The 27,744-nt window shown below is 37.2% G+C and overlaps 1 protein-coding gene across 1 annotated transcript; it reads right to left on the bottom strand.

Moving 5' to 3' along the window:
- Positions 1-5,079: 5,079 nt before the first annotated feature.
- pou2f2a (POU class 2 homeobox 2a) lies at positions 5,080-25,903 on the bottom strand. The gene is made up of 13 exons (XM_079829443.1): positions 25,841-25,903; positions 25,265-25,299; positions 24,465-24,521; positions 23,572-23,685; positions 20,039-20,150; positions 18,521-18,612; positions 16,888-17,088; positions 15,014-15,155; positions 14,782-14,930; positions 12,648-12,836; positions 12,342-12,390; positions 12,105-12,252; positions 5,080-5,850 (listed from the first exon to the last, which is right to left on the bottom strand). Exons 1-13 carry the CDS (start codon positions 25,896-25,898, stop codon positions 5,808-5,810), a joined length of 1,389 nt encoding a protein of 462 aa, XP_079685569.1. The 5' UTR covers positions 25,899-25,903; the 3' UTR covers positions 5,080-5,807.
- Between the last annotated feature and the right edge of the window lie 1,841 nt (positions 25,904-27,744).

Raw genomic sequence — 27,744 nt, 5'->3', positions numbered from 1 at the left:
AATATAGTCCACTTGAATGAGTGAATGAAAACGAGTGAGTGAATTCAGACACTGAGTGCGCCAGAAGGGCTTTCACTTTTGACCTGGCTCGCTGTTTAATAATTATTTGAAACGTAGAAAACTGGCAGCTCCAGTAGTAATGAACAGATTTATCTTGAACTCTTCCGTGGAAACGAGTATGTTTATAACTCTATTGACCAGCGCAGTTTGGAAAATGGATGGATGATTGATTAAGCTGCGGGCGCCATCTCCGGGCAAGAGGCGGGAACTCATTCAGCGCGTGACTCTCACAGTGCATTATGGGTATTCTCTAACTGTTGAGCGTACATCAGTTGTACACTCGTTATTGCGGTGCATTGTGGGATTGAATGAGTGCACTCAATGGCCCTGTCCCAAATGGCACACTTCATATGCACTTTCGGTCTTGTGGACTGCCGGCGTGCACGTGTCCGTTAAAGGGTTAGTTCACCCAAAAATGAAAATTCTGTCAGTAATTACTCACCCTCATTCGCGGGAGTGCCACGACCCATGCGCGAGAACTGAGATTAACCCTACTCCGAAAGAGTGAGCAGCCAGTCAAGTAGTAGTAGAAGAAGAACGCCGTAATCTCAGTTCTCGCGCATGCGTCGTGGCACTCCCGCGAACTCTCGTCAGAGGCTCAAATTGAACAACAATAATAGTGTGATAAAGTCATTATTTTTGTTGTTTTCCGCTCAAAAAGTATTTTCGTCGCATGATAGACTTAATACAGAGCCACTGTAGTCATTTAGACTCCTTAAATGACGTTTTTACTTACTATTCTGGGCAATCAAGTTTCAGTCCTTCTGAAAGCCTATGGAGGAGTGAGACAGCTCTCAGATTTCATCAAAAATATACTAAATTATGTTCCGAAGATGAACGAAGGTCTTACATGGTTGGAACAACATGAGGGTGAGTAATTACTGACAGAATTTTCATTTTTGGGTGAACTAACCCTTTAAGTCCAAGAGACCGTAGGGTGTCCCATTTGTCATTTTAGGTCTCAGAAGGGTGCTCGCGAGTGCCCCCTTTGCGGTCGATATACCGCTTGATGCGCACTTCTGCCGAGCCCGCACTGGTGCGGGTTCCACAGCGGACGTCATGAAAGTGCGGGCTCGTAGGGAGACCGCAAGGGTTTAGGGTGCCATTTGGGACAGGGCCAATAACGTTCACTATGGTTTCGGACACCACTACAAATGGCTGTCCCCTCAAATGATAAACTATTTAAGGGTATGGGGGGCGATTTCTGACACAGACAGTATAAAGCTCAGTTGTGCAGCATGTTGTTTGACAAAGAAGTTTGTCTAATTTCATATGATTAAAATAGAAATAAAATGTATGTTTTATGTCGTCATTTGATTACCAGAAAATACACAACACATAAATATTACGGCGTTATTATATATCGGCCATCGGCTGCCCTGATTTCTAAATATCGGCATCGGCCAGAGAAAAACCCATATCGGTCGACCTCTAGAAAATATTAATCTAGATTTAAGTGTAGAATTAAAATCCTTCTTTTGCACACAAGCTTTTCGAAAGATAAAGGAGAAAACAGAACCAGACATGGACACATTTTTGGTCTAAAGTTGCACTTTAATCCTAACACTTATTGGCTGTTTGGCCCCCTCCCGTCTTTGCCCACCCCGTTCCCACCCCATACAACAGGCACACAGAGAGCGATGAGTAACAGACAGTTCAACAGTTCTGAACAAAATCCAGATTCAAATCCAGAGCGGATTACAAATTCCATGAAGAGCTTCTGAGGTAAGAGCGACACACACCGACAGAGAGGAAAAAGGGTCTTCGCAAAAACGCAGATACAGAGTCGAAAGTGACCATCGTCATGTAGTTAGCATCGTCGGCATCGACATCAAATGTCAAAAAGAGAAGCGGGTATGTGTTCTGAGAACTAAAGAAAAGCATGTTTCCTGACAACATGTTACGGCGGAACTCTTTGGTTTCAACTCTTGAGGTTTTAGCATGAAAATCTTTCTTCGTTGACCTAATCGGTTACCTTTGGATTGAAGCTGTAGTAGTTGAAGGGGAAAGAAAAAAAAAGAGAAAACAATATGTCGCATTTGATATTCCTTTAAACCCAGTAGCATTTCTAATTTGAATGTAGCCAAGAAAGAAAATTCGGAGAACAATGCCGTTTAAATGTGAGATTTACCTCTATTTGGCAATGCAAAACGACAGAACATACTGCACAACGACACCGCTGCAGTCATGGACATTCCTGCTGTATATGGTTGAAGAACAGTTTTGCGTGTGCATGTCTACAAGAACGTCCATGCATTTCGAGCGCGTCTAGTATGTGAGAGGTCCCGCGGTAGAGGTTTAACTTTGGTATCATTCAGGGCCCTCTACAGCAGAGCCGTCCACACACACAACGACGCACAGAGATATATACAAAAACCAATAATCACATGAGCAACGTACACATAGAAAACCGATGTGAAAACCAAATCTGCCATCAACTGTTCTTCAACACCGATATTTGAACCGGACGTTGGATAGATCATCTGGGGAAGTCTGTGAACCCTTGTACTCACGCGAAAAAGACCCTCTCCTGAGCAACATCTCCTCTGCTCCCCTTTGTCAAATTCTTAAAGCTTTTTTCCATCTATTTGGCATTTCTAATCAAACATGAGGTATATGCAGAAGCGTATCTCTCTCACTCTTTTTCCCTCATCCAACGCATCTAAAAAACAGAGCAAAATCCAAATAAAAAGAAAGAATTGGAACGAGAGTTATGCTTAAGATCAGCCCATAACTATACATTACATCACGTTATCGAGGCATAGTTTGGAAACTTTTCATCTCTCGAAAGCGGTGGACAGATTTTTCGAAAAGGTGCCCACAGAAACAACAGTCAGTTTTAGTAGCTAGTTTTGGTTTCAAAAACTTGTCATTAGTTAAACAGACGCTTGCTTTTTTTTCTGAAGCTACCCTACATTTCCCCAGTTTGGTTTACGAAGATTAAAAAAAGACCAAATCGATAAATTAAAATGCTATAAATACATAAATAAGCCAATAAATAAGATGAAGAGTTGGAAACATATAAATCACCCTCACACAATAAATACAAATTTTCGAGGGAAAAAAACCAAAGAGAGACAGTTTAAAGCTTTTGGTCTAAAATCAAGTCATCATCATCATCATCATCATCATCATCATCAACATTTCATAAGGACTATTTTTATCACAGCCTTTTTTTTTTACATTAGCAATAGTAAGCAGTTGAACATAGATTTTTTTTTCCTACAAAATCTATCAAAGCACTAACAGGTACATTCCCTCTAGAAGTGTAACGTCAACTGGATTTTCCAGTTGCTTTTAAACCCCGTCCCACCCCGTCCCCCACAACCTCTACATTTCTCGTTTGTCCACGTTTTTGTATGCGTCTAAGAGCGCATAGTCAAAAACAGTTTGGCCGACACGCCGAGCGAAAGTTAAGTTGGCTTACCGGTCGTGTTTCGGTTTGGTTTCCATGCTGGAGATGAGCTTCCACGTTCACGCACACTCACACACACACACACACACACATACACACACACACACACACACACACGTTTCTCTCTTTGCTCCCCATCTCTCCTCGAAGAGACCTAGCACCAATACGGTCTTTCTCCACGCGTTGTGCATTGGTTAGGTTGCTATTTGGTGTCAAAAAAGAAAAAGTTTTCACTTTTGGTATTTCTTCAGTTTTGGCTTATCGTTTCACAACATTCGCAATCGAAGCAAAACTTGGAAGCTACATGTTCACAGTATTGTTTCAAACCGCCTGATGAGGGAAACCCCCCCCGGAACGATCGATTCAAAATGACGAAACACACGAAATATGAAAATAGGCAATACGTCACCCCATTATCCCAAAAATATAAAGCAATGAGACGAGTCATACAGCATAAACAGACAGACCAAGAGGAAAAAGCAATAAAACAAAATATATATGTATATATATATATTCTGAAGTTCAGTTCGATGAGGTTAATAAATATTCTCCCGTCCAGGAAGGAGAGTGAAAGCATCGACTTAACGGAAAGGAGGGAGGAGGTGAAGGAATGATCTTCTGGTCAAAGCCACGTTGAGAGTCTTCTTGCTACTCTAAAAACATCCTCCTTGTCCACCTCCTGTGGTCCACTCCTAGTATTTGGTTTCATTCCATTGAGTAAAGTTCAGTTTTAGTCCATTGGTTTTGGTTTGGTTTCATTTTTGGTTTAATCCGTGTGTTGAAAAAAACGAAAACAGCGACATCCCATGTCTCCCCTCCGCATCTGGGTTGTTGGATTTCCCCCTGCACGTTCCCTCGGATCCTCTTCGGTCGCTGCTCCTCTTGCCTGGCGGGTCTTTTCTTCGTTTGGCCTTTTTCATCACGCATTTTTTTTTTCCGAGGCACAGGAGAGGGGTCTAGAGAGGATGGAGGGCAGGGGTTTGGGGGCTCAGGGGGATTTCTTTTTAAAATTTCTCCTTGTCTATGTTGGATTTTTTTGACATGTCTGAGGTCTGTCGTCTGAGCGCTTTTCAGGCCAGACAAATGCTTTGGTATCCAAGAAAAGTGTGTCAAAGTTTGAGTTTGCATGGATTCCAGCGGATGATCAGTGACGGGATATGTATCACAGTAAATTCAGTGTATATGTATGTGTTTGTGTGTGTAATACTGTTTAAAGTGGAGAAAAAAATCCCTCTAAATTCTTCTGTCGTTCTGTGTTTTTCATCCCAAGTTTGACGGGGGAAAATGCTGATGAAAATGTGACGGATCAAAAGTGAAAATGGAATGAAAAAGAATGAGTAAATCGAAATAGTTGATAGCAGAGGTAGATTGAGAAATACATTTACAAATAGTTTTAAAGAAGAAAAAAAACTGAGTTTACATTATAAGGGGTGGATGGAAAACTATGAAAATTGAGCAAAAGTTTTTTTTTTGGTGTTTTGTAGAGTTAATCTGATCCTGGACAATTCAGGTTTCAAAGTCTTAGGTAAAGCTTTTCTCTCCGATTTTTTGGTTTTGGTTTTTGGTATTTTGGTTTTGGTATTTTTCGTCATTTTTTTGTCTTTCCATTCTTCTTCCATGTGTTTATTTTTTGGTTTCTCTTTCTACCATCCAGTGACACTTGTCAAATGTCCTTTCTTTGTTCCATTCGTTGCCACCCGTTTTCCTTTGTTGTTTCTTCCTAAAGTTTTTTGGCTCACGACCCTGCCCTCAAAAATTCTGTTCATGTAGGTTTGTCTTTTCCATTCAGAAAGGAATAAATGTACATTCTCAAAGTAGCTCCGTTGAAGCCACCTCTCCACGCTGAATAGATCAATTTTTTGGTTTAAACAGTCCCCTGTTCTCTCCTTATCCCTGTTCTCTTCTGCTCATTTCTCTGTATTTTTGGCATTCAAAGTAGTAATGAGAGAGAGAGAGCACAAGAGAGAAATGGAGGGATTGAGAGATGGCTTTGGTTGAAAAGGCGAGTCTTGTTTGTCTTCTTCCGTCCCTCTGACTCCCCTCAAGTGCAGCAGCTTGTTGTGGGCGTCACTCAGCCATAGCTCCGCCTAGAGGAGGTGGCGAGGCTTCGCCTAATGAGCAGAAGGAGGCGGGGCTTGAGCAGGGGGAGATGGAGCACGAGTCTGGGCTTGCACCTCTGGCGCCAGGAGGCGGAGAAGCCCTGGGGGTGCCGACCAGACCCATGCCTGCGCTCCTCGCCAGGGGCAGCAAAGTGGGGCGGTTTAGGAAGAGGGACTGGCGCAGTCCAGCTCCTGGACCTCCAGCTCCACCCAGGAACATTTGACCGCTGCCCTCAAGAGCGGAAATGGGAATCTGACCACCACTGGCAGCTAGGGCTGTGAATAAGATGAAGGGAAAGAGAGAAATAATTAGGGCATACAGTGTGTGTATATGCTCTTGCAAAAATCTTACAATGATGCCCCTTTTCCACCAAAATGGTGCTGGTGCTTGCCGCCCACAAACCAACACTCTTATTGACTAGTATTGCTAGTTTTTAGAATGTATTTTAATATTTAAAGTAATTAAATTCAGTGACTTTATGCCATTATGTCAGCTTTCACGTCATTTTAATAATATTTACCTTTCATGAGTTTGGGGTCAGTAATATTTTTTCAATGTTTTTGAAAAAAGCCTCTTATGCACACCATGACTTTTATTTGATTAATTTTCCCCACCAGCTAAAAGTCAGCGCCAGCCTTTTTGATCATTTTCACGGCCCCCAGAATATTTTGTTTTATGAATATCTGAACATGCAATATATCAAAAAAAGAGCAGAGCCTTTGCCATAAAAAAGTAGCTTCATGCATTCATAAAAAGATTTTTGCGTTTTGATTAATATGCTGTTTAATTATCACGTTAGCTTACACGTGTGTAAGCAATGCTTCTATCGCTTGTTTCTGCTTCTTCGCCTGTGTTTTGATCAGGGGATTCTGAACTCTTTCGGAAGATGTGTAATAGCGCCCCCCTACCGTATAACAGTGAAAACATGGATTGCCGTAAAATTCTTTCAATGATGGGGAAGCGGTAATAAATGATGGAAAATTTATGTCAACAACGGGAAAGAATATTCTCGGCTGTCAAAATTAACACGTTAACGCATGCGATTAATTTTTCACTCTGTGTGCACAGAAAGCTGCTTCAGGCAGCGGATGAATGAAAAAAACCACATAAAATTATGCCAAATGCCCATTTTGTCGTGTATCCTCGCAAGTACAGTCTTAAATAAACGTAAAGAGGGATGTGTGTCAGATTCACGTCATGTGCAGCAGGTCTTAAAGTGACAGCAGCCTAATAAACCTGCTGCTGTATGTCATTAAAGGGTTAGTTCACCCAAAAATGAAAATTCTGTCATTAATTACTCACCCTCATGTCGTTCGACACCCGTAAGACCTCCGTTCATATTCGGAACACAAATGAAGATATTTTTGTTGAAAGCTGATGGCTGAGAAAGGCTTCAGATAGGCCTCCATTGGCATTCAGTACATTTACACTCCCAAGGCACTTAAAACGTCGTTACAAAGTCCATCTCACCACAGTGGCTCTAAAATAATTTTACGATGCGACGACAATAGTTTTTGTGCGAAAAAAAAATCAAAATAACACCTTTATCCAACTTGTTCTTGTCTTCCGTGTGTGCCTCCACGACGCATGCGCGAGAATATGACGCAGATCCGGCGTTCGGACACATGACCCAGAAGCGATTTGTTTACAAGCAGAGGAAGACGCGCGTATCTAAGCTGTTGAATTCTACATTGATCGTGCTTTAGTAGGGGTGTAACGATTCGTTTTAACAACGATTCGATTCGATTCGAATCAAGATTTGAGGTTGTCGATACGATTCAAGAACGATATTGGTTCATTTAGAACGATACGATCCGAAACGATTCAGTGACTTGAAATCGATTCAGTAACTTTTTAGCCAAAAATTGTGTGACTGAAATAAATATCTGGATACTGGTCAGTGCAGGTGAAGTTTTCTAGATTCCTGTTGTTTCTTGTAAGGGAATCCGGTATATCAATTAATTATGGATATAAACAAACAAGTAAACAACAATTAATGGCAAATGCATTCAAATTTTATTTGAATAAAGTGCAACCAACAGTTTAGGTTGAATTAACAGGAAGTTAACCTTTTCTGCACTCAGTTTCAATAAAAGCACAGTAAGTGCAACCAACATTTCAACAGTAGGTTAACCTGCTACTTCTGCTTTTGTTTTCCAACATAAAAATATTACAATATTAATATAAAAAATAAAGTGCAACTAACTTCTCTTCAGATTTAATTAATAGTAGGTTTACCTGCTACTTTTACTGTTGTTTTTCAACATTAAAATAATACAAATACAATATTATTATAAAAAATAAAGTGCAACCAACATTTCTTCAAGTTGAATAAACTGGCTGAACCTGCTACTACTCTCAGTTTAATAAACAAACAATATTTAACAAAAGATAAAATGTAACCAACTACTCTTCAATGACTCTACAAATTTCTTTTTCAAAAATATCAACATGATCAACATGATCTGACCGCAGAACACTTGTCTGTGCGTTCACTATGTCCCCAGCAGTACTACAAACTCGCTCTGCTGGCACACTGGTGCCAGGAATGCACAGGTAACAAGCAAGGGTTGAAAGTACAGGTAGCTCTTTTTCCTGGTGGCTTGATAATTTCTCGCTCATTGGCTTCTCCTCTGCCATCCGCCATACTATGTTTTGTTTTCTTAGCGCTGCTGCTGGTGCGTTGCGATGATGTCACAGATAGGCAGACTGAATCGAGTAACGTTTAACGCCTTTATCATATAAAGTCTGACGTGCTTAAATCCAATGCGTTATTTCCTATGATCGATACAATCGATTGATTACCTTTTAAAACGATGTTAGATCGATATATGTCGTCCGGAAGGCCAACTTGCCGAGCACAGATCGATGTAGTTAGATCATAGGAAAATAAATCGATACATCGATGTAGTAGATGAATCGTTACACCCCTATGCTTTAGGTCTCGGCGTAGTTCTCAAAATGGGGTTAAAGTGTGCATTTCATGGATTCCCGAACCCCGGCGCTACGTCATATTCTCGCGCATGCGTCGTGGAGGCACACACGGAAGACAAGAACAAGTTGGATAAAGGTGTTGTTTTGATTTTTTTTTGCGCACAAAAACTATTGTCGTCGCATCGTAAAATTATTTTAGAGCCACTGTGGTGAGACGGACTTTGTAACGACGTTTTAAGTGCCTTTTATGGGTCTTGGGAGTGTAAATGTACTGAATGCCAATGGAGGCCTATCTGAAGCCTTTCTCAGCCATCAGCTTTCAACAAAAATATCTTAATTTGTGTTCCGAATATGAACGGAGGTCTTACGGGTGTCGAACGACATGAGGGTAAGTAATTAATGACAGAATTTTAATTTTTGGGTGAACTAACCCTTTAAGGATCAAAGAACAAAAGACAAAGAGAAAAATCACTCATTGCTTTTGACTGAATAATGTTTAGCTTTAAGAAGGATTCATCTATATTTTATCTATATTTTATCCAGTGAAGACTGTGTTTATACAGTGTTTGATAACTTTATTTAATTTCTGTAGATTTTCTACCTGTTAGACCTACCTGAAAATCTTAAAGCCCTGTTTACAAGGTTACATGGGTCAAAAACAACGAGAACTAAAACTCAGTGTGCATTTTGACAGGGCAATTAAAAATCTGAACCGGTTTGACTGGAGGGCACACGCAAACGTGGCATTTATTATAATGGGTTTATGTGAAGGTTTATTTTTTTGAAAAATCTCAATTTAATAGAGATATCAGTAGCAGTTGGTATTGGTATCAGTCATACTGGCCTTTCATAAAAAGATGCCATTAAACAAATATTTAAAATATAGGCTACTGTATTTGTTGTTTCTACATTCATTAGGAGTTCAAATGTGAAATTATAACAATATAAAAATATAATAAAATCTTTAATGTTAGGTGCGATTAATCGCAATTAATTAAAGAAAAATGTGCGATTAATCAGTTATTTTTATTGATTGACAGCAGTGGGAAAATAAACTGGTTGAAGTAGTTGTGCAACACAACATATAGAAACAGGGTGTTTGTTCAACCGCGAGGCAACACATTGGCCCAGAGATGCCTTTACTTTGAGGTAAATGTAGCAGGTCTAGATTGTGGTGGAAAAGAGTTTGAAGTGATGAGGATGAAAATGAGCTCAAATATAAGGGCATAGAAATGGCAGGTGCTTTTGAAAGAGACAGACAAGGTGCACAAACACAGTTCTTCTCTCGCTCTCTCTCACACACACACACACACACACACACACACACACACACACACACACACACACACACACACACACACACACACACACACACACACACACACACACACACACGCGCACACAGACAAACACATGTATGTAAGTAGTGATGAAGATGTGATGAATATGTGGTGAGAGATTTTCATTCCTCTGGTCTTGTTCAAACGCATCCCAGCAAAACTGAAAACAGTAGAAGGCTTTTGGATGGTGAATGATGGGAAAGTTTCACGTTTCATCCCCCATTACCCAAATTCCTTAATGCATTTATTTTAATCAATCAAGCAATGTTCTGCCTCGATCTACTTTATACTCTTTTTCTCGTCCTCTCTGACAAACCTTGCATTGTGGCCAGAGGGTTGCTGCTGATGAGGGCCTGGTTCATTCCTGTGCTTACACCCATCATTGTGTTCCTGTAATGTGTGTGATGTGTCATTTACATGTGTCCACAAACATACACCATTCATACATGCAGAGAGAAGCAAGCATTTTTAGTGACATTTCAAGAACAATCATGTCCGTTGTGGAGTTTGTGTTCATTTCACATGCTGGAAATAATTACATTAGGACAGACAAAGCAAGAAATTCAGCATGCAGTTTCCATTCAAATGAACAAGGTTTGGAACACAACTGAGAATAGAGATTTCATCACGAAAACAAGTATAAAGACAAGACTACAGTTAAGCTGTCATTATTTCAGTTCAAAAGGCTTAGTCATAATGAAAGCTGCTGACAGAATGATAAACTGTTGTCTTCAAATTTATGATCGTGGAATTTTGAGGTTATATAGAACATTAGATGCTGGAATTATGCAAATATCATTGAACATCATAGAGGTATCATAAATAATAATGAACATTCACAATATTTTATGATTTAAATATAAACTGAAACCATCTAAAAAAAAAGGTTGTTTTCAGGTTTAATAATTATTATTATTATACAAATTTTCAAGTGTTGTTTAAATATCAAAAGTATAATAAACAAGAATAAATTAACTTTCAAAATATTTTATCACTCAATATATTAGTTGTTAGTTGATTAAATCAACCTAAACAAATAATTGATTATTAAAAGTTATTAATGATAATAATGATATTTGTTGTTAGTTGATTAAATCAACCTAAATAAATAATGATTGGATTAATAAATATAATAATCATCATCATTAACATAATTTTTAATAGTCCAGTTCTAGATCATTTACCTTATGTTCAACATTGGATATTGAATTTGTGCCAATTTCCAAGCATTGATTGAATCGACCTAAACAAATAATAATAATAATAATAATAATAATAATAATAATAATAATAATAATAATAATAATAGTAATAGTTGTCAGTTGATTAAATCAACCTAAACAAATAATGATTGGATTAATGATAATCATCATCATCATCAACATATTTTTTAATAGTCCAGTTCTAGAAAATTTACAGAATGTTCAACATTGGATATTGAATTTGTGCCAATTTCCAAGCATTGATTAAATCGACCAAAACAAATAATAATAATAATAATAATTAATAATAGTTGTCAGTTGATTAAATCAACCTAAACAAATAATTGATCGGATGAATTTCTACCTTAAAAATAATAATAAAATAAATCAATAAATAAATATTTACAATAATAACAACTGTCGTTAGTTGATTAAATCAACCTAAACAAATAATGATTGGATTAATAATAATCATCATCAACATATTTTTTAATAGTCCAGTTCTAGACAATTTACCGTATGTTCATCATAGGATATTGAATTTGTGCCAATTTTCAAGCATTATTTAAATGTTAAATTATAATAAATAAGAATAAATTAGCATTTACAACATTTTAGTTAGCTGATTAAATCAACCTAAACATATAATAGATAAATAATAATAATATTTGATTAAATAATATTTTTGTTATACATTATTATTAGTAATCATTTTTAACAGTCCTGCTCTAAGATCATTTATCTTATGTACAACATTGGATATTGCAAAATTTCAAGTATTTTTTAAAATGTCTAATGTTTAAAAGTATAATAAACATTCATGATATTTTATTACTCAATATATTACTTTCTTATTTAAACTAAACAACCTAAATAAATAATTGTTTAAATAAAAATAAGAATAATAATTTATTAGAATAATTTATAATAATGTAATATGTATTATTAATTACTGTTATTAATTCTCATAATAATAATAATTATTATTATTTCAATTTCAAAGAGTGTCAAAAGAGCATCTCCCTGCCCTAAACACATTGAATAGCTTCTTACCCTGTGTTGAGGCCAGGGCTGCCGAGACTCTGCGCGGTGGGGCTGACTGTGCTGAGAGGAGGCGGAGTCAATGAAGAAGGGGCGGAGCTCATTGCTGCATGTCCACTGGGGTTGAGGGAGCAGGCCACAGAAGGTGTGGGACTGACGGCTACATATGGAGAGAGAGTCAGTGTCTGTCCTTGTAACCACAAATGTGAAGCGCACAACACTATTATTCATTCCAACCGCTCTTCTCACCTGTTGTGCTGAGACTGGTAACGACCTGAGCCAGTCCCTGACTGGACATCTATAGAGAAAAGGAAAAGGACTCTAATTAACAAACATACATCTCATAATGACATTCTTTAATATTTTCCTTTATTTTCAAAGGTCCGATTTTCATTTTATGGTAGAACATTATTCAAACACACGACCAGACATGTCTCCTGTATACCACGCTTGCTCCCACTCTCACCATGCACCATCAAAACAACATTTCAACACCAGCTGTCGGTGGAAATGGCTTTGGGCTAGATCAAGCGCTAAAGCCATGAGTGGGTGTACCATGTGCGGGCTGTAGCAGGGTTTGTGCGTCGGTGCCGGGGGCTGAGTGGGCAGCGGAGGGGTGGCGCTGGAGGGGTTGATGCGCTTCTCTTTCTGCCGTCGGTTGCAGAACCAGACGCGGATGACCTCTTTCTCCATGTTGAGCTGCTCGGCCATCAGCAGGATTTCCTCAGAGGTAGGCTTCTGGTTCTAAAGGGGGTGAGGTGAGATGCATGACTATCAGGCCAAGACCAACTTTCAGCCCAAAACTATTTCATGTTGATGCACAAAATATTCAAATAAAAGCATGCAGTAAATCAGAGAATTTACATTTAGGATTTATTTTTTCTAAAATTCATTTAAAATCTAATTATTCATGAGGTTGATTTTATCGCCACTCCCTGAATTATTTGAAAATGGAATTGTTTTGGTTACATGCTTTATATTATAGTTTCCGTCAACCAGCAGAATAAGTTATGAGTAAAGCAGCATCATGAGACGCCTCGAGCGTATTGGCTGTTTGCCTTGACTTGATCTTAGCTTAGTCATAATGAAAGCTGCTGACAGAATGATAAACTGTTGTCTTCAAATTTATGATCGTGGAATTTTGAGGTTATATAGAACATTGGATGCTGGAATTATGCAAATATCATTGAACATCATAGAGGTATCATAAATAATAATGAACATTCACAATATTTTATGATTTAAAAATAAACTGAAACCATCTAAAAAAAAAGGTTGTTTTCAGGTTTAATAATAATAATAATTATTATACAAATTTTCAAGTGTTGTTTAAATATCAAAAGTATAATAAACAAGAATAAACTAACTTTCAAAATATTTTATCACTCAATATATTAGTTGTTAGTTGATTAAATCAACCTAAACAAATAATTGATTATTAAAAGTTATTAATGATAATAATGATAGTTGTTGTTAGTTGATTAAATCAACCTAAATAAATAATGATTGGATTAATAAATATAATAATCATCATTTAAAATCTAATTATTCATGAGGTTGATTTTATCGCCACTCCCTGAATTATTTGAAAATGGAATTGTTTTGGTTACATGCTTTATATTATAGTTTCCGTCAACCAGCAGAATAAGTTATGAGTAAAGCAGCATCATGAGACGCCTCGAGCGTATTGGCTGTTCGCCTTGACTTGATCTTAGATAGGTTTCCTTGGGAAAATGCATCAATCTTAACTTACCAACACAGGTGTGGTGCTTACCAGAGAAAAGTGTGACTCTGGTGGTTTTGTGACTCATGTGCAGCCATAAAACTAAATTGTATTCCTAAATCTGTATTGTTTAGAATAAAACATTGGGATGATCTAGAAACGTGTGAAGTTTGGGCCGTGTCTCCTTTTGTGGTTTTTAGATTCACCTTCTATTATTGCTACTTGGTGTTCCACTTACCATGTAAACCAATAAACATTTCTTTTATTATTTTTTTATTATTTATTTATTATTTTGTCCAAAGCAACTTACAAATGAACATTGCAAGCAAATTATTATAAGATAATATAAAACTTTATTATTATTATTATTATTATTATATTTTGGAATTGTATTTTATTATTATATTATATTTTATTTTATCCATATCGACATAAAATGAACAACATTGCAAGCAATTTAACAAGATATCCTATACATTTACATGTATGTATTATATAATTTTATTTATAAAAATATCATGCGGTTTTATTATTTCCTATTTTTGCCTGGTTGGGAACCACTTTCCAACTACTATAAGTGTCCATAGGCAACCTTCTGGAACAGTTAGGTAAACTGGCCTATGATATCATATGTTTAATTATGCATACAAATATGCTCAAGCAATACTTCTACAATCATGTCAGAAGTATATGGGGTTTAATGTGGTGACAATTCTTATACGGTATATTGCAATAAATTAGTTTGCTGGTAGACTTCTGTTTCTCCAGAGAGAAAAAAATGGATTCAGCATTTTCAAAAAGAGAACCAATATTTTTTTTTATCATGAAACAGCAAAAAGGAGGTCATGAAGCTGAGGTGTGCTGTGTGGAATGATCCAAGTCAAATGAACGAGAAATATGATTTCTGTAGCAGGAAATTAAAATCTTGCAACATTTGGTGGTACGGCGTGTGTGTTCATGACTAACCGAGATGAAGTTGCGCTCCAGGGCAATGCGGACGTTGGTCTCGATGCTGGTGCGTTTCTTTCGGCGGCGTCCAGGCAACCCTTCAAAGCCCAGCAGAGGAGAGGACAGAGAGCTGGGGCTCGGCAGCATGTTGTCTATCGCCATGGTTTCTGTAACGCAGACACACACATAACATGAATTGTAAAGAATGCCAACATGAGACACTAATAAGAAAACGGACAATAACACACACCTGCATCGCTCAGCCATTTCTCCAGCAAGGGTTTGAGCTTGCACATGTTCTTGAAGCTGAGGTTGAGAGCCTCGAAACGTGAGATGGTGGTCTGACTGAAGTCATTGCCGTACAGTTTACCCATGGCCATACCGACGTCCCCCTGCATGAAGACACAGAGATGAGTTACCATTCGCTTGTTTTATCATTTTATTCCTATGCAGACAGGACTAGTTTAGCTTGAGGACAGGCAAGTTTATGTTTCACAGACATACTATGTGATTTCTATGGAAGCTCGTTTCCGCCACAGAATAAAAAATAAAAAAGGTAATTGTGACTTTATATCACGCAATTCTGACTTCTTTTCTCGCAGAATTGTGTGGTATAAACTCGCAACTGAGAGTTATAGTCAGAATTGCCTGAATCTGACTTTATAACACGCAATTGAGACTTTATAACTCGCAATTCCGACTTTATAACTCACAATTGCGAGTTTATACAACACAATTCTGACTTTAACTTTACAACTCACAATTGCGGGGGGGAAAAGTCAGAATTGTTTGTGAGATAAAAAGTCCCAATTACCTTTTAAATCGTTTTATTCCGTGGCAAAAACAAGGGACCCACTTTATATTAGGTGGCCTTAACTACTATGTACTAGCATTTAAATTAATAATTTGATACAATGTACTTATTACTTATTACAATACACACATTTGTTTTTAAATTGTACTTACATTTTTTTAATTACCAGCATGTAATTACAACTGTAATTAATTTATGTAGTTACATTTACACTGTTGACACTTCCCTTAGACCTAACCCTACCCTTAAACTTACCCATACCACCACACCCGTCCCTAACTTTAACCGTATCCTACCTCAATAGCAGCAAAAGTGTTTTGCAATACAATATGAACACAATAAGTACATTGTAGATATTTTTTTGATGTAAGAACATAATAGTTAAGCCCACCTAATATAAAGTGGGACCAAAACGGACTTCCATAGATTTCAATACAAACTTGCACAATGCGTTTTTTTCTCACACAACCTCAGGAAAAGTCCAGAGGAAAATCTTCTGAGAAATCAAATCTCATTCAGAAATGTCTGCGTTAGTTGCATGTTATTTTCCCACAAAGCATCTCCTCGTTTATTTTCTTCATTGAACAGCGTAGCTAAAACTACATTTCTTACTGGTTTTCCAACTGGTTGTATCTTCGTAATGGGTTTAGACCTTTTTGCCAACTTTCTTTAAATAGAAAATTAAAAAAAGGAATTCTGATCCCAAATAATACATTAAAATGTTTACTAATACATAATAAATGTGTGTGTATATATGTTTAATTTGAATAGGAATACAAAGAAAACATGATTGTTGCATATATACATTAAAGTTATATTAAAATTGTATTTAAAATAAATAATGATGTAAATTAAAATAAAGATTCATGCCAAATGCCACCCTTAATTAGATACATCATTTTACAATGTATTTGATAAGTATTCTTTATTTCAATAGGCACTTTTGGATGAGAACTGAACTGAGCTGGACGATGACATCACTGTTTTCTGCAGAACTGCTTTATAGATTAATAATTGATGATCTTTACAACGGAACTGAATCAACACTGAACTGACTTCAGCCGAACAATGCCATTATTTTCTATTAGAGCTGCTGTACAGCCGAACTGAACTCTGTTTGCATCATTGAATCATTTTCCTGTTATCACGGTAAAGCTGCTTTGAAACAATCTGTATTGTATAAAGCGATAAAGGTGACTTGACTTGATATTGACTGCCCCTCAAAAATAAGTGTATTTTATTTTTAGTGTATATTTTTAGTTCGATTTTTACAAAGATCTTTTTTAAACTGTGACAAAACTGTTTCACACCTGTGTGAATCCCAGTTTAATTCGCCTCTGTTTGAAGGTTCTGGCAAACTGCTCGAGCTCCTCCAGATCGCTGGGCTCCTCGGGATGTGGCGTCACCGTGGGAACGGAGCTCATGGGCGTGGCTGAGGAGGGGGCGGAGCTCACAATGCTCTCCACGCACTTCTCCCTCTGCAATGACCACAGCCTGTCGTCAAGATGATGCTACAGCACAGATTGGGAAAACACACTACTTTCTCAAACACGTATCTACTGTGAGACAGAGCCTTGCATTTCAAACCCATTCCAAAGATTCCCTTCATTTTTGCATAAAATGTATTTCTACCCCTGCAAGGGAACAAATGTAGACTCTGGCTATATAGCACACAAATATTCGACTCGTATTATTTTACAAGTATGTTGTTAAAATTTTAAGCAGCACAACTGATTTCAACATTGATAATCATACTAATAAATGTATATCTCAATATTACTGTTTTAGTGTATTTTTGAATAAAAACAGCCTTGGAGAGCAGAAGGGACTTCTTTCAAAAACACAAAAAACTCTTACCCACCCTAAACTTTGGAATGGAAGTGTATACATACTGTGCAGAATATTTTTGAATTATTACATTTGCCAAACTGTGCAGTATACAGTAGTGTTGTCACAATACTGGAATTTCCAACTTTGATACGATACCTTGAAAAGTATTGATATTCTATACCACGGGGAAAACTGCCATATATACCGCCATACAGATAATTTGTTATCTACATTTTTTGATAATTTGGGTCATTTTGATGTAATAGCTTACACAGAGCACAGGGAGGCTTTATTTGAATCGTTGAACTACATTTACAAAAAAAGGCAAGTAAACAGTCAGTAATAAAATAAGAACAAATAAACAAGTTGCAAACAATAGCACAAAAAAATACAATCAAAATAAAGAGACAAATGAAATAAACATGGCTTTTCCAGGTGGGTCCAACAGTATATTCAGGCAGGAAATACTACAGAAATGAAAGTAATCAAATGTAAAATAAATAACACTGGATAGTTTTTATTGTAAAAATTAAATACAGATTAATGCTTACAATTAAAGTTACAAAAGTTATTCAGTCAAGAGTAGCGAGTGATTTTCTTCGTCTTTTATTCTCTGATTAACTTGACAGACAGCAGCAGGTTTATTAGGCTGCTGTCACTTTAAGAGTTTATGCACGGATCCAATATACTGTTACACAACATGCATTTTCTCTCAAAAATTACATTCCAAAACTGACTGTATGGGGCATTTTAAAACCTATGGGAATGGCTAAAATTATGCGCAATACAAGCACTATTCAAACGGAGCAAAGAGAAGGCGGTTGTGTGTGTCAATTCGCCATTGGAGAGAAAAGAGTATCTGTGTGTCGATACTGCAGGTGTATTGGAACTGTTTAAGATATTTCAGTATCGATACATTCCGTAAATATTGATATTTTTGACAACACTAGCATACAGCAGAGCGCACAGCATCAAATATTGTATCCCACAATGCAGTGTGCTCGACTTGTGCCGTGTGAAAAATGCCTTGACGATAACTGGACACCATTTGCTAATTGAATAAGCAACATGAGGTGGACAACAATGTAGTTTGAAACCTTTTTTGTTGCATACCTGTGCTTGAAGCCCCAGTCTAGGTGGGGTGGTCAGGAGACTCCCTGGGCTTTGCTGAGGTAGTGGAATCAAATTTTGTGTAGAAAGCAAACCTGAAAGAGCATGAATGCCAATTAGTAATAATTACTTATTAAAGACATCACTGTACGCAAATGTTATTGGTGTCACAAAGTCAGCTATTATGTGACATAGTGGTAGTGCACACACAGGGCAACAGGGTGCGGTTTCAGTGTTTCCACTGACCAGGCCTGGTTCCAGAATCAAGTCAATGAGGGTGCTTCTGAAATTACTGAGGGTGCTCTAGTGCAGATGTAGGCTAAGCAGCGGCTCCACCATAGCAGTGTACAGTGAGACATTTAAGATTATTTACAAGTCATCACTTTTACCAATAAGTGGAATTTCAAAAATATTTTGCTACAAATGTTTGTCTATTAATCTATTAGCCTTTACATTGCTTTAATGCGTTACTAGTATTTTAACATGTCATCCTCCTGAGAACCAGAAAAAAAGGTTTTGTGGATTGGATGGAACATGAATAGGAAAAAACAATGGGATTTTTTTTTTATTTTTTATCTGAACTTTGTATAAAGATGATTCTCAACTATGTTATGAACGATATAACATAATAATTTGATATACCATTTTACTTTATGCGATGTGTGTGTAAACATGGCCATAAATATCATTCCCTTTCTATGCAATCCATCTATACACTGTATCTAATATGCATATTAATGTGTTTTTGGGACAATATAAAGATGTGTAATAATGGGAGTAAATGGGAATATTTTCATTCGAATATATCTCAATATTCAGACATAAAGGGTTACTCCACCTAAAAATGAAAATTAGCCCATGATTTACTCACCCTCTAGTCATCCTAGGTGTATATGACATTCTTCTTTCAGACGAATACAATCAGAGTTATATCAAAATTGTCCTGACTCTTTCAAGCTTTATAATGGCAGTGAATGGCTGTTTCTGTTGAAGTGCATCTATCCAACATAAAAGTGATCCACACGGCTCCGGGGGTTAAAAAAGGCCTTTTGAAGCCAAGCGATGCGTTTGTGTAAGAAAAATATCCATATTTAAAATTTTACAAACTGTAATCTCTAACTTCAGCTAACTGTTGTACGTGCGTTCACAAAAGACTGGCGTTCCAGTCTCTCGTGAACGCGTGCGACAGTTAGCGGAAGTTAGAGATTACAGTCTCTAAAGTTTTAAATATGTATATTTTTCTTACACAAATGCTTAGCTTCAGAAGGCCTTTATTAAGGTTATGGATAGATGCATTTTTATGGACTTCAAAACAGAAACAGCCATTCACTGCCATTATAATGCTTGGAAGAGCCAGGACATTTTTTTATATAACTCCGATTGTATTCGTCTGAAAGAAGAAAGTCATATACTTTTGCTTGTGTTTGAGGGTGCTTAGCACTTTCTAACACCCCTGTAGAACCGGGCCCGCCACTGACCCCATAGCCATGATAAAATAATGTGTGAATATGCACGTTCTACCTTGCTGGCCCTGCTGAGCCTGGGCTTGAGGCAGCAGGAACTGAGCAGGGGACTGTAGAGGATGACCTGGCATCAGTACTAACTGCTGTAACTGCAACAACTGCTGAATGTCCTTCAGAGAGAGACAGAAAGCCTTATGAGGGTGAAAAAAGACAAGCGAGCAAGTCAAGACATGGGGAATAGGTGAAAAGGTCCAGTTATGATACAAAGTCAAGTTTCAGAAACAATTGTTCAGGGGAAGATTGCAATTTGCATTGTACTGCAGATCTCTTTACTGAATATTTTAACTCTAATCTCATTTTACATTCTGTAAACAACAAACTAAAGAACAAAATGTTTCCTTGCACATCACCAGATGTCTCAGGAACAAAAGATGCATATTTCACACATTCATTAAAAACGTAATTTATTTGAATGTATTTAATATATTTTAGTAGTTTGAATGCATTTAAGATTTATTCAAAATTATCAAAACATTTTATATAATACATTTGAATAACTAAATTAAATTATAATTATTTATTTTGTATTTATAATTTATAATGAATTATTTTATAATCAAAATACCTTTATTTATTTATTTAAATGCCATATTGCAAGATTGTAACTTACATTGTAAGAATACTGTAAACATATTATATAATTTATGTGAGCACTTTATTTTACAGTCCTGTTTCCCATGAACATACTACGTACTAACTTGGTACTAAACCTGAACCTACCCCTAAATCTAACCTTAACCCACGAAGTTACCTTATACTAACCAGTACTTTCTTAGGAAAGTACACTGTAAGTACACATACTGTAAAATAAAGTGCAACCATATTTATCTATATCCTAATGGACAAATTGCAATCATTTTCTGTTCAAATCTGACCGCATGGCATTGATGCTGTTGATATATAATATATTTGACAGGGAATGTTCTTCGAATTGAATCACAGGAAAATGCAAATCTAGCCTTTGATCAAAAATGCACTTTCCTAAAACGTACAACCGCAGCGCAAAAAGTACCTGGGCAGTGAGCTGGATAGGCTGCGATAGAAGCGGAGGCGGAGCTTGCTCATGTTTGGCATGAGACTGGGCTTGTGCTGCTGCCTGATTGGCCTGCTGCTGTTGCGTCTGTTGCTGCTGATTGGCTGCCGCAGCTGCGTGGGCAGCATGCGCAGCATTTGACTGCTGCACGGCTGCGGCTAACAGCTGCGCTTGAGCCTGCTGCAACAACAGCTGCTGCTGAGCAGGGAGGAGAGCGGCCAGCTAAAGTGAGGAAGAAGAGGAGCGAGGGATAGACAGAAAAGGTGGAGAAAAGAACAGCGTCACCAAGCAGCACAGTCTGTGGCACCTTCTCTTAAGGAAGCAGGCCCTGGGATGGCATCCAAAGCATGGTTAAGCTAAGAAGGTTATACATCAACCGAAAGCATGTAGCATTTAGTTAATAGAAGCGTAGAGCAAAACAGAAAAAGAGCGAAAGAGAGCAATCCATATAATCATCTGATTTGTTCTATATAATATAGCAAAGATTACTTCCAAAGCAGGACCAGAAGAAGTAATTTTGCCCCAAACTCACACTATGGTTCCTTTTCACATTTCCGGGGTTCTCAGAAGCGGAAGTAATAGTTACCATAGTTGGGTAAACTTCTATAGTTTTGAATGGGAGGAGATAGAAAATATAATTTTTGTATTTATATATTGTAATGAACTTCCAATGTAATATAACAAAGTATAGTGTTAGAAATGTATAGTAAAATTTTAAGAGACATATGAAACACTATATCAACACAAACATCGATATCATTACAACCTGTGGAAAGAGTCCATTGGCTGAATTCAAAGTGAAATAAAGCCAGTGTTTAGCTCTATGAGGGAAGTAAACGACAAATGGCTTAAAGGTCCTGTTCTTCGCGATCCCATTTTTCAAACTTTAGTTAGTGTGTAATGTTGCTGTTAGAGCATTTGTAATACCTGTAAAATTATAAAGCTCAAAGTTCAATGCCAAGCGAGATATTTTATTTAACAGAAGTTCCCTTTCAAAGCCTACAGCGAACGGCTGGATAGACTACATCCTGGTTTTCCTGCTTTAATTACGTCAGTAGAGCAGTATGTCGACTAACCTCCGCCCACAAGAACACGCGAAAAAGGGGGCGTGGTCTTGTTGCTCCCGCGTGGAGAATAGGAAGTGTTGCGTTCGGTTGCGTTCGTATAGTTTGTTTGTCGACATGTCGTCGAGACGCTGTTATTTTCATCCCGGAGTCAAATCACCTTTGTTTGGCTTTCCCAGGGACGCTGTACTTAGAGATCATTGAGCGCATTCATCCCCGTTATGGTGAGAGGCGTGACCTTTCCGGTAACGTGCGCTCTGCGTGCCCTAAGCTGCTGTCGAATCACAACACGGGAACCGCTGGCACAATCAGAACTCGTTACGTGTTTCTGAAGGAGGGACTTCATAGAACAGGGAAATCTTTCAAGCCGTTTTGAGGACAGTGAAAACAGCAGTATACAGATAAGTAAATTGTGTGAAAGATACTGTGTTTTTTTACACGCGAAACATGAACACATGTTATATTGCACACTGTAAACACAATCAAAGCTTCAAAAAAACACGAAAAACGGGACCTTTAATAATATTGTCTCTGAATACTGAAATGTGATAGGGGAAAGTATTTTAATAAAAAAAAAATTGTTGGAAAAAATTCCACTTTATCTTTTTATAAAAATGTATAATTAAAAAAACAATTTCACATGAAAACAATCAAGAACATTTTAATCGGATCATTAATATATTTTTTAATTATTCATGAAATGTATTATTAATATTTATTTAAAAAAGGGGTGCTTATTTAATGAAGAAGTTTGAAAATTAGACATTTCAGCTTTAAAGGGGCTATATGCGTTTTTCTGAAATTTAAACTCGCGACTGACACCTGTGGCCAAAAAGCAGAACTGCTCTCATTTTCTGCTCGCTCTCGCAGCGGTGGTGACGTCACATCCGCAGACAGCGCGGGAAAAGACGACCCGCCAGAAAATAGGAAAAATAGGAGACAGGCTTATAGGTGCACCCACTGTGAGCGGACAAGGTGTCAGTATGCTCATCAGGAGATGTTTGAGTCATAAATGGTAAAATAAAAAGGCTATTGTTACGTTTATTTTGGGGAAAAAGTTGCATATAGCCCCTTTAACTAAATACAAGAATAAAATGAAGTTGCAAACAATCTAATGTTATCTTAAATTGCTTAGTGCCGTTTTGTATCCCCTCAAAAATTCTTCATTCACTTCACTTGCGTTCCTGTTCATCTCATCATGTGTGTTTGTGGGTATAGTAACACCAGAAACATTTGATCTTGTGGGGACATTTGGTTCCATGAGGAGAACAGCTTATAAATTATACAAAATAATGTTTTTTTGGAAGTGAGGGTTCCGTTTAGGGGATGGAGTATACAATTGTACAGTATCAAATAATTATGTCTATGGAAAGTCCCCATAAAACATGGAAAACCAATGTATGTGTGTGTGCGTGTGCGTGTGTAAGCACATACCCCTGCGAGCTGACTGCCTGCCAGCATGAGTTGTGTGTGTGGTAGAGAAGGCTGAACTGGAGGAGGAGGAGGAGCGTGAACACTGGTCATCTCAGCGGCCTCCTCGGCTTTAACCTATAAAACACATTCATATATATTATTAAGGATAATAATACATGGAATATTAATAATACATATACACATAAACACTAATAATACAATACACCAACACACACTCAATCACATAAATGGCGACAATATAAAGACAGCATTAAACTATTTAGTACTATTTATTTAGCACAGTGTTTTAATGTAATTATCATAAATCCACTACTACAAAATGCTAATATAGCATTATTATGTTTTATTCATCTGTATTAATATGTATTACTGGCACAGCTAGTTTGCAACTAATATGCAAATCCACAATGCCATTACTAAATATCAACGACCGGTTACGGCAACTACCACTTTATGTCTTTTCTAGGGAAAGACAAAAACCACACAAGTCCATTTTCACAAGTAAACACACACACATACACACGTTCAGTTATTCATTTGATTACTCACAAATTCCTAAAGAAGAGGAGCAGTTAAACTCGTTTAGTTCTGTAAATATCCATCCAGAGAGTCTCTCTACTAACTGCATTGGCCCTGCGATCGGTCGATCCTTCTCTTTTTACCTCACTTGTGATTGATCCAGACTCTTTTATACGTTTCATGCTTCATAGCTCACTCTCTCTTTCTCTCTCTCTCCTGTAAATTGTCTGGCATCTTGTTAGGAATGCGGCTTGAAAAGACTAAAGAATTCTCATTTGCATATTGCAATGTTAACGTACATTTACCCGAGGGCATCCATGTTAGCAAACGTGGTCAAACTAAAAAGCATTAGTCATCAACGCACAAACACACACCTTTGTGTTGCTGGGTGCAGGAGACAGGCAGAAAGGACTTGTTTTCATTGGCTGGATCTGAATGAGATAGAAAACAATCATTAGGGACAAAAAGCACTGCCCTCAACTGGATAGCTTTAATAAATGATCTAAAAGAGAACAAGTTTAAGCTTAAAGAAACGTAAAAAAAAAAAAAATTAACTCTAACTAAATTTCACGATTCATTAAAAAAAGAGCAAGTAACATTGAATTAAACATGACATTTTAAAACAGAAATAGTATTTTCTTGTAAAACATACTTTAATAATCTGTTTTATTTACAACTTTGGAAAAAAAAGTGAAATATCAGTATTAATGCACCGTGTTTAATATTCATTCAGAGGAGACTTGAAACAACTGTAAAGTTCACTTTTTCCCCATCATATGTTTCATTGCATTTATCCATATTGCTATTGTAGTAAGCGACAAACTTCAAAGTGGGAAAATGAGCGTGTCAGCCACGGGACTGTCCCTGTAAACACTTGGGATGACATTTGCAAATGACGAATGCTGCGTGTAATTAAAAGAAACGTTCTAGCATTTTCAGATGCATTCTTATAACATGTTACAGTCTATTAGCTTTCTTATTAGCAGGACAGTTGATCTGTCATATGCTAAATATTTGTATTTAGTTTTTCCTCAAAATCAAATCTTTGGCACCCCTGATCTAAATGGTCAAGTTTTTTGGAGAACCTCATGACCCTCTTTCTTTTTTTGTATTTGACACATTCATTGAGATCGAACAACTAACATAAAATTTGCTCTGAAAGATGTTCACTCACCTGATCGCTGGCCTCTGGACTGTTCCTCTCAGAGTCTGTAAAACACACACACACACACACACACACGCACGCACGCACGCAAGGACACATCAGGTCAGAATAGTGCCTCAGGCTCCAGCCCTCACATCAACAAAAGCATGGTCTGGTTAGCCAGAGGCATTGCATTACTGGAATACCATGGAGCGTTTAACCTGGGTTACTGTATGCTGCTGCTGTGTGTGTGCGTGTGTGTGTGTGTGTGTGTGAGAGAGAGAGATCAGATCAGATTGAGGCCACGGCTGACTAAAGTGTTCTGTGTGTGGTTCAGACCAAGTGGAAAATGTGAGAATTATGACAAAACAAAATCTCATCACACTCACACACACACACAAACTAACACATCTAGGAATAGTCATGAATCACAGAAGTGTACATGATAAAACATGCAATGTTTCTCTCCCACAATATCCTCACGCAAACTTCTAAATCTCCATGATGACTTCACATACTAATAACAGTAATTATATTGATTCTATAGATAACACGTTTAATAATGTGACATCTTAAAGCATTTAGAATTGTAGTAATAATTCTTACCTGTACTATCGACTGGAAACTCAGTCCCCGTCTTATCATCATCAACAGCTTTAGACATCCTGATATCTACTGAAACAGAGAGAGGAACTGATTGAAAACACTTCTTGTATTAGCCTTTTTGTTGTCAGTCATCCTTATATCATCAACCACATAAAGGGCGGTTGACAAATCACCTGTTTTCATCATAAAGATGTTTAAATGTATATAGGTGCTGAAAACGGTTCCCTTTTCTTTTCATCCCGCTACTGTCATTTTTCAGCAAAAAAAAACAAAAAAAACAGCAGTATAAATACAACCCTGTTTTAGGCTTTTGGACATCGTGAAGAATACCTAAAAATACATGTGAAAGTTTGTTTTTTATCTATATAAATATAAAATCAACTATTTAATATTTAACTATTTAATAGTAGGCTAACACACGTTGACACCAGTTATAATGAATGAATTTTTAATTTGGATAACATTTTTGGATTTATTTTACTTAATGATTCTAGGACACAACTTGAAAAAATTACAGAAAAATTACAATTACAAAAAAATTGCAAACAAATCCCAAATATTCTCATATTATTTTTCAATTTATGTGATCAAAAACCGCATCTATGTAATAATTGGAAAAAAATTAATCTTAGCTTGCCAAATAATTAAAATCATTGACAGAACATTCAAAATAGCTTGATATTTAAACAATATAATTAATATAATATAATAACATAATATCTTCATCCAAGCTGTATGTAATTGCACCAAAACCTCTAATTAAAGAAACAAACACCTTAGCGTCAAAAGTCAATTTCCATCAGCAAAACTATTCAGCGTGCAGCTCAATGGCTCTATCTGTCTTTCCTTTGTCCTTTACTTTTCTATTTCATTCTGTTTTGGTCCTGTTTGACACTCTCTTCATCCTAATACAGCACCTGCGCCTCCCAGAGAGCAGCAGGGATGGAGGGGCATGTCCCATCCTGCACGGCATCCTTCATATAGATACACACTCACGTACACACACAAACAAACACAAACACACCGCAATAGCTGTTAATGCGGGCAGGAGAGGATTTCATCCCGCGAGAGCACGTGTTGCACTTCGCAGGAGGATAACAGCTTTTCTCCTTCTTACTCACGGTAAAATTGATGGCCACATCAGACCATCTACACAGCCATTTCCAAGAGCAAATTGATTTCCCTGTCCGGCTCACTTATTATTAAATAAGTTCATATTGCACGGCTAGAACGTGCATGAACAAACACAAAACCTATTGTATGCCAATTAGTAAAAAGCTAAATGAAAATAACACCATTTTAGAGAACGGGCCACAGCATTAAAAAGTGTGCAGTTAATAGGAATTCATGCTAACCAATGATTTACGGTTATTATTTAAACATTAACAGATGCAACCTAAAAATGTACATTTATATGCTTTTACTAAATGCAAAAATGCACGAAAATAAAAACCTTTAAACATTTGAATTACAAACGTTAGCATGACTTTTAACAAACCTCATCATTAAAAACGATCAGAACTTAAACGCATAAATTGATGATTGCACGAATCAAGAAAAGTCAGTCTCAACTATATTTACACTACAACACAAAGCAAATTATAACCCTGATATTACAGCAATATTAGAATAAGGTGCGTTTTAGTGTGTGATGTGTTTCTTAAAGAAGTTCTTGCAGGTCGGTGACTCACCGGAATGTTTTTTGCTCAACTCTCTTTGTCCTCTGATCACTCGATGAGAACCGCTCCTTCACTCTATATGCCACTATGACAACCGTGGGCGCTTTTTTTTTTGGTGTTTCACAAATTTCACTTGCTTTAGTCATAGAACGCAAAGTCAAATTGAAGCCGCTTTCCAACCGAGGCAAACGAAACGAATCCTCCGCCACCCACGGCATTCGAGTG

Source organism: Gobio gobio (genome assembly GCF_949357685.1).
Source record: "Gobio gobio genome assembly, chromosome: 11".
NCBI lineage: Eukaryota > Metazoa > Chordata > Actinopteri > Cypriniformes > Gobionidae > Gobio > Gobio gobio.
The sequence above is the reverse complement of the archived record's forward strand: the minus strand, read 5'-3'. Positions and strand labels throughout refer to the sequence as shown.